General features: G+C 44.7%; 1 protein-coding gene across 4 annotated transcripts; it reads right to left on the bottom strand.

The window, feature by feature from the left end:
• Positions 1-353: 353 nt before the first annotated feature.
• LOC123092278 (protein ROLLING AND ERECT LEAF 2) lies at positions 354-6516 on the bottom strand. Of its 4 annotated transcripts, none has more exons than XM_044513998.1 (6): positions 6246-6516; positions 3639-4937; positions 3356-3430; positions 2716-2930; positions 1577-1800; positions 354-1457 (listed from the first exon to the last, which is right to left on the bottom strand). In XM_044513998.1, the coding sequence occupies exons 2-6, from the start codon at positions 4912-4914 to the stop codon at positions 806-808; spliced, it is 2442 nt and encodes an 813-aa protein (XP_044369933.1). In that variant the 5' UTR covers positions 4915-4937; positions 6246-6516; the 3' UTR covers positions 354-805. The 4 variants fall into 4 exon arrangements, with proteins under 4 accessions (XP_044369933.1, XP_044369932.1, XP_044369934.1 ...); XM_044513997.1 differs by having other exon boundaries at positions 3639-5050; positions 6246-6512; XM_044513999.1 differs by lacking the exon at positions 6246-6516 and adding an exon at positions 5952-6174 and having other exon boundaries at positions 3639-5050.
• Positions 6517-8340: the final 1824 nt, after the last annotated feature.

The following is an 8340-nucleotide window of genomic DNA, read 5'->3' as shown; positions in this document are numbered from 1 at the left end:
GCGCCGATATCGAGCCATTTTTTACCAAAAGTGGGCCGACATCGGCGCTTGGGGCGACGGCTGAGTGTCCAACCGCCCCAGAGCCGATTATACCGCCGGCTGACTCCTAGGCGGCGATTTTTATGCCTCCTGAGGGGCCAACGGCAAGATGCTCTTAGACGCCAACCTGCTGCATCGCCTGGTTCAAGAGGCTGTGTTTAGTAAGCTCTGAGTTAGCTTGTGCTGGTCTATTGGTTTCTTTCCGTTCTTTCTTAGTGAGTTTGATCCAGTTTACTCTTCTCTGGCGAGCGTTAATCTCAAATACTGTAGAATAAGTTCGAAATAAGAAATATCGTACCAGCCTAAATAAGACCTAAACAACAGGAGAATGGAATTGCAATCATAGATACGTACAAAGCACTGAATGGGAAGTTCTGAATGAAAAGTTGGAACTTATGCACAGGTGCCAACATGAAGCACATGAAACCTCATATCATATACTGATATACCCCCAGGACAAATATACATCTTGTATCCCCCATCTTACAGTTTAATTTACCTACACCTCACATTTACATCCCAGATTAAGGTCGTGTGGCATTAGCCACAAGGCCGGATATCTACATATTTACCACCCCCCCCCCCCCCACCCGCCTGTCCCCTAGACTATCATGAACTCACAAAATATGATGGCAGTGATTTGTGCCTATTAGTTCGATGAACGAATGTACACAATGGACGGTTTATTTATCCATCTCTGATGACTTTTGAGCTATATTATGTTTCACTCCAGAAATTAGTGCAACCGATTTGCCTCCTCCTTAAGTTACTTATTCTGTTGCTCATATTTCTCCTTTGCCGTATTAACTTTTTTCTTGAGTTCACCATATTTGTGCACTGAAACATCTGAGAAGAATTCAAGCTTCCCTAGGAAGCTCTCCAGGCTCGACTGTAAATCCGTATGAGCGTCATTTCTATGGATTCCCCTCATTTCATCATTCAACCCTCCATTAGGTATTGCGAATGTAGACCTTGAACCACCACGCCTCTTCTCTTGACGAGGCATACAATGGTTTATATCTGCAAGGAGACCTTTAATGCCACCTTCCAAGTCTTCGATTGGCAACTCGTCCAGTAACTGAATCCACTGCTCACAGATTGTAAATATGGGTGCAACAGCAAAATTTGTTATTTGAAAATTGGTATCCTTCTTCTTTCTAGATTTTTTCTTCGTCCTTAGTGATTTCACACACTTCAGTAACCATGACTGTAGGCTATTCAAGTAAGATCTATGGGATACTATCCATCTCTGGAAGTTTGAAAATAGTGACTTTAGTTCAACCTGAAGGAGTAGAGTTGCTTGGAACTGTGATTCCGACCGGATTAAGACCTTTATACCGCCACTGTTGGATACTAGCTTAATAATCTCGTGTTGATGCCGGTGACACTCGAGCATTGTTTCCCACATGCGAGTTAAGCTGCAAAGAATGTGAATATTTTAACCAAGAGCAAATGATAAACTAAGATCATTCCAGAAAATGCCTATTGAATTGCAATATGTATGTAGTTACGTACGAAATAGATGGAAAACCAATACCTTCCAATTAATTCTTCAAGCTGCGGTTGAAGCTCTTTGTCCCTCAGATCCTCTATGTTCTTGGAAATCATGTCAATTCTCTGAATGGCCACACAAATTCTGGAGTACAAATCCTTCACAACAGCACGGGTTCTGTCAACACTCATTTGGCTTTCTCCTCTTGATTCCTGGTTTCTCAGGTACCTACATTTCTCATCATACTGCCTGCAAATTGTACTGCTAGCCTGAAGGCAATACAAAGGTTAGCATTTACAGAAACACTAAATATGGTGAAAAGACATGGAGAGGTCATTTAAAGAAAAAAGGCAAGAAAATATGGAGGTGTCAACCAATTCACAGACTCAAGGCAAAAGGACATAGAGATGTGTCATTTATTCAGGAATAATAGTACAAATAATTCAAACACAGAAAATAGGAATGGCACAAACTGCTAAATACATATTCAAGTGGCATATCATGTGTACCAACATTCAATATAAATATATTTCAGGCTCTGTTTGTTGCACATTGTTTCATCTTCCATTTTTAATCAATACTCCAAGCTTGAGATAAAAGAACATCATTATAACCCCAGTGCAATTTGCGTTATTTTATTTCAAAAAAAGAGTACATAATAAGCCTCTACTACGTGATATCCTACATATCTAAGTAAGTGATCCCATTTAAATGGGCACGCAAGCCATCCACAACATCAAGCATATGCAAACCTTCCACTTTCCACCACATGCAAGTCCTCCACTTCATCAATTTTTATTTTTATTTTTTCATAAGCAAGTGATCGCATTTAAAATGCACATGAAAGCCATCTACATCATCATGTGCATGCAACCCTTGCAGTTTCCACCACATGCAAGTCCTCCATATAATCAATTTTTTTTTCAGCAACAAATAATTGAACTTGAATGTCACAAGACAATATAACATGCATCCACCATCTATTTACCTCTACGTTTGCTATCATTCATATGACGAAAATGTGGTGTGGTATTATTCTCATATATTCTGATTTTACCTTTGATAATTTAATTGCTATAAAATTTTCTAGCAACGCATAAGGTGTTATCTAGTTTAAAACAGTGGCTAAAACAGATTAAGAAAAAAAGAGTATCTCGTAAAGGACCGGCCAAATAAGCTTTTACCTTAACTTCATCACAGAGCTTTCTCTCCCATGCATACAATCTATCCAGTGTGGAAGCGTGACTGCCAGAATTCATGTATACACCACTAAAGATATTTCCAGTGAGACCATCGACATCAACTTTCGATGCTGCCCCAAGAGGATTTCTTGATGACGAAGAGTGCGAAGACACTGATCTATGCCAGGTAAGATGCTTCATGTCGGCTTGTGGTGGAGCTGCAATAAAGCACAAGATATTTATTCCTCCCTACCATTTACAACAGGATAACAGATGAAATAATAACAATTTTATTTAGAGAAAGTGCAAAAGCTTTGCACATAAAGAAATAACATATGTTGGTCGCATAAACTGTAGATATGCCCTTGTATTCAGAATTTTTCGACTTCACCAATGATATTCATACAGTTATACTAACATGTTAGGATAATCAATGGTCAAGCTCTATACAGGAAACCGTGAAAAGTAGAACATATCTTCATGGAACATATCATTTTCCGGCACGTAGAAAAATAAGCCACTTCAACGGAAGATCATGGAAGAAATAACATGCAAATGACATCATACGATGTAATCACAGGAACTAGAATTGTGTGCTGGAAAATGGAAGGAAGACTGTCACTGAGAGTTGGAAAAAACTTACGCTGAGGAACAGGGACTTGCTCCCTGCAGCAAGCAAAGAGTGTTGCAAAAAAGCCTGGTGCCTTTAATCCACGTGCTGCATTATAATTACTTAAGTTAACCCAAGTATTAAACTAGAAAGAGAAGGAACAGCAAGTAATAATGGCCATTGGTACAAGTAATATTGATATAGTTTCACATCATGAGTTCTGCAGTGTTGCATCCAGAACCTTTCTATCATTTGTTTTGAAGCAAAGCTCCATCAAAATATTACAGAACAGTAATCTAATTAATTGAGTTCTAACCTCTTTCTTCGGTTAGCAAAGGGCGGAAATTGACTTTATCCGCTTCAAGCATCCTCGGGACTTCTTTGCCAGAATCAGATGCCTTGATAAATAAGATTTCAACCTCTTTCATGGATGTAGACAGGTCCTTTACCCCATTTCTAACATCACGAAAAGGTTCCTTCGATTTCCCGTTTATAGGATGAGCGGCAACCGAAGATGCCACTTCTTTCACAGGGCTCGTCACAGGGGTTTCATCAGTTTCATACATGCTAATGTCAAGTACCCTATTGTCACTTTTTGGCTCAAGTACCTTGTTGTCACTTTTCGGCTCCTCCGTTTTGGAATGAATATTTTCCAAGGCAACCTTATCTGCAATATTTTCCAAGGCAACCTTATCTACCAAATTTTTTGAGACAACCTTATCTGCAGCAAGATGTGCAGGTGACTGATCTGTTACAATATTTTCAACAGGTGTATCATTGCGGTTCTTGAACATCCGCACTAAAGGTTCAGAAGATGGGTTCTCAAAATCATCTTCTGAGTCTGCAAAATCATCCTCCCTTCCACTCATAGTAGATTGCTCCCCATCTCTGACATCTGGAGTTTTCTCCTGTTGCGAGAGCCTAACATCACCAGCATGAGCATGCGACTTCTCCAATTCCTCCTCAAGCTCTGGAATTCCTTCCTTCTCCCGAAGGCGCCTAATATCATCAGCATTTTCAAAATCATGACCAGATTCCTTCTCATCATGAAATGACAACTGGCTCTCAACAGGTTGAAAAAGGCCAAAGTAGTCCCATGGTGGTGTCCCTGGAGGAGCTTCAAATGTAGAACTATCATCCAGATCATGTACAGTTTGAATGGGAACTGAGGATGAAGTCTCCAGAGTTGCTGTTACAGGAACAGGCACCTTTTCCTCAACAGTCCTCGCTGGGTTCCTCCCGGCTTTCATATGATTGACATGGAAACGCCCTGAAGATAACGGGGACGGAGCTGGGGAGAAGGAGTCACTGGCCGGATGTGATACAGATGGGGAGAGGTTCATCGATCTATGCCTCATGCCAGGAGGCTCTGGTGTTGCAGATGTTGATGTGTATAATGAAGAGTCTGTTGGCACTTCAGGTTCTACAAATTTTCTCAGAGCAAATCCTGTGTGCCTCAGCGACTGAATATACGCAAAGTGAGCAGCTGCAAATGCACATCTCCCATCAAGTGCTTCTTTCACATAACGTTTTCTTTCCTGGCACAAGACAAGAGCCTTGTCATCTTCACTCGTTGCTCGTGTAGATCCCATTTTAATGTGTGTCACTCTTGATGCTGAGCAAATTTTAGAAGAACAGCAAAATCAGAGCCATGCACTGCAGATCAAAGCTCTTATGGCAGAGAGATGTTTTTATATAAAACAATGCACAGACAGTGCAACTTCGTACCTGCATTTCCACATATTAAGTAATTTACGATTAGATAATATCCAAAAGTTTACTTAGCTGACAAGAAAGATAACCCGACGTTTCATCGGCAGTTGTGCATACCAATTAGATTCAGTCCATTCAAAAGGAAATATAAATTTTGATCACCACTGTATATACTAAATATTCTACAAAAACTCGGTATGCGTCACTCACAGGCAAGCACTTTGGGTACAGCACACAAATTCACTTCCACTAAAACTAGCCTGCTCAAATCTGTCCCAAAATTTTATCTCTTCTCAGCAGCACCGAGGAACTCCAAATAGAAATACAGAAACTGAACTCAGATGCTGGGAACAAAGCCAGCAATTAACCTCATACGATCCTGCATCAACTAGAACACTGCTTCCCTAGTCCATAAGGGTATACTAGTATATACAACAAAACCATGACCAGCTCCACTTAAACGACCAGACAGGATGCATTTCAAGAATATGTGATTTTCCCCCTAAATCCTCATTCAATAAACCAATTAAAGAGAACAAACACAGCAAATTCCTCGATTGTCTCGCCAAAAAGCTGATAGAAGCAAGCAGAAACCTAATTTATGCAGTATCAAGCCACGGCCTAAATCCCTTAACTAATCAAGTGTATTCTCTCAATCTTGGACAAGCCATTTGAAGCAGCAGATTAGGCGTTATGGGATTCTCAAACAGCATGAGACCGAACTCAAATATGAGTTAATCCCAGGAACGTCCAAATTATTTAGAAGGATCAGCACGTCTTGGACTAAACGAGCTCAATTGAATTGTGGAGCAATAAAGAACACGCATATAAGAAGGAAAAAGTTTGAGCTTTACCAATCCGGCCAGCAAATAAGCAGTAGGAAAATTAACTCGGACAGCCCATTGCGATCACCCACCTAATTCACGGCCCCATCATCACATCGAATCATCCATCCACAAGTTCTCCATTGATATCATTACACCATAACGCGGACGAAGAAAACGAACTGATCTTGAGCGCGTACTAACAAGGCAAACAAAAGAGAAACCCCGACGGAAACATCGAAGATCCAAGTTTTGCCTCGCAGCGGCCATGGAGCACACAAGTAACACCCAATTCACCCACCCCAGTGCCAGACCCACCGCAATTGGCCAATCAACGCGGAGAAACCGCCCAGAGCAATCCAGGGGAGGGTAGGGAAGAGAATCACCTGGCTTGGCCTCGAAGAGGGAGCGTTGGGCACGGGATCTCGGGATAGCGGCGGCCGCGTCGGATTGGCGCTGTGGAGGAGGTCGGCACTAGCTGGTCGTCGAGTGGGGTGGAGAGGAGGAGAGAAGCTTCGAAGATGATGAGCAGGTGCGGGTGCGGGGCGGTGCCTTCTGCCGTCCTGCGGCAGATGAGAAAGATGCGTATGCGCGTGTGTGCCTGCCGGGTGGGGTCACAGGCTGGTGGGAACCCGACGTGTAGAGGGAGGCGTGTGCCCGTAGCCTGGCTCTGGCCACTGGCCACGAGGGGAGGATGGAGCCGAAAGGCAAAAGGCGAAACGAGCTGGCATTTGTTCTCTTCTCTTCTTTTACAATCGCGAGTTTTCTCTATGTTTTTATGCAATGCGCTAGAGGATGACGCAAGCTTTGTCGTGTCATTTCACGCTCGCCAGTTGAGTCTCTTTTTATACTACTATTACGAATTGATGTGGTCATTTTTACACCGAAAATCTGAAAACTAAGTTGATTGATATTCTTGGTTTATTAGGTTTTTTTAACACAGTACAAACGCAAGAGCTTATATACACGTGCATATACTCACTCCTATGAACGCGCACATGCACACCGACCCTTATGAGCGTCTCCGAAAGACGGGAACGTCTCCTCTCACTGAATGCGCATCGCCGAAAATTCTGAAATAAATCCAGAAATAAATGCGAGCACCAGGACTTGAAACCTGATGGGCTGGGAATATCACAGTCCCTTTAACCAATCCAACCACAGATTGATTCGCTTGGTTTATTACATGGTATTTGATTCGATGGTTTCATCGTGTTTATATGGTGTTCGGTTCGATGTTTTCATCGTTAATTGTTTGAGTTCAGGTGAATCATCAATTTTATCCTACATAAACCGACTCGATCATTAGACCATATAAACCAAAATGGACCTTCTTTTTCTCTAACTTTTCTACTTTTGCTACCAAGTGTAGGCATGACCCTAAACCCATGTACGATGCACCCCTCCTCCCCAACCCACCCAATTCACTTGTGCCTCTGCCGCAACTAAAATTACCCTTCTTGTGCTAGTTTTCATCCCTAAAAGGACTATAATCTCTCGACCTAGTCGCTTCCCGACTTTGATGTTAGATCTACTGCCACAAGGCCTAAGAGCATCTCCAACAGACGCGGCAAAACGCGCGCCCGCGTGGTAAAATCAGTTTTTCGCGCGCGCCGGTTGGTTCCGCGCGCTCCAGCGATGGCGGGAAGTTACCGCGCGCGGGAAGCGTTTGCGCGCGCGCGATAGAAAGCGGCACGCGGCGCGCTAGATTTGGCGCGCCGCTTCGCGCGCGCCTATAAAGTCCCGCGCTTCGCCACGCGCACAGAACAGCCACGCGCCCTTCTCCTCGCAATCTCACCGCTTCGCACTCCACCGCGTCGCCGCTTTCTACGCCACCACCGCGCCACCATACCGCCGCGCCGCCGGGGTGCTTGGGGCTTTCGCGGCGTCCGCGAGCGCCCCATCCAAGATACGGGCCGGCGACGTCCGGCTCGGCCTCGGGACGTTCCGGAGCGCGCGCGAGGCGGCCCGCGCGTACGACGCTGCGGCGTGGCGCTTGGAGAGGCCCCGGTCCCAGATGAATTTCCGGGTCGTCTTCACGCGCGAGGAGGCGCAGCGCCTCGCCCCTCCGCCGTGTCTCATCACGGACATGGACCGTGCCGATCACGCTCGGCGGCAGCGCCTTCTCCTCGTCGCCGAGGAGGACGAGCGAGCCATGGCGGAGTGGCGTCGTGGCCACCCAGAGGACGTCGACGCCGAGCGTGCCTACTGGGCGGAGAGGACGGCAAGGCGCCGCTCGGAGCGGGCGGACCAGCGTCAGCGGAAGGCAGTGGCGAACGAGCGGTGCGACATCGTCTCCGCAGGTGGGAGGTCGTTCTTCACCTCGAACGATGAACGTTGGGACGACGTATGGCTCTCAACCTCGGACGACACCGATGAGGATGACGATGGTGATGGTAGCGACTTAGAGTAGTTTTTTATCTATGTATGCCGTGGTAGTTTCTATCTATCTATCTATGTATGTTGAACTATTTATCATCT

Source organism: Triticum aestivum, chromosome 4B (genome assembly GCF_018294505.1).
Source record: "Triticum aestivum cultivar Chinese Spring chromosome 4B, IWGSC CS RefSeq v2.1, whole genome shotgun sequence".
NCBI lineage: Eukaryota > Viridiplantae > Streptophyta > Magnoliopsida > Poales > Poaceae > Triticum > Triticum aestivum.
Note: the sequence above shows the minus strand (reverse complement) of the source record. Positions and strands in the feature narration are given on the sequence as shown.

What these genes read in the sequence shown, in the direction of transcription:
- LOC123092278 (XM_044513998.1), bottom strand. Translation starts at nt 4,914, where the DNA reads ATGGGATCTACACGAGCAACGAGTGAAGATGACAAGGCTCTTGTCTTG. An exon ending in TTTGCTAACCGAAGAAAGAG is followed by an intron (nt 3,431 to 3,638) that starts GTTAGAACTCAA and finishes ATTATAATGCAG; the next exon opens with CACGTGGATTAAAGGCACCA. An exon ending in CTTGAAGAATTAATTGGAAG is followed by an intron (nt 1,458 to 1,576) that starts GTATTGGTTTTC and finishes CATTCTTTGCAG; the next exon opens with CTTAACTCGCATGTGGGAAA.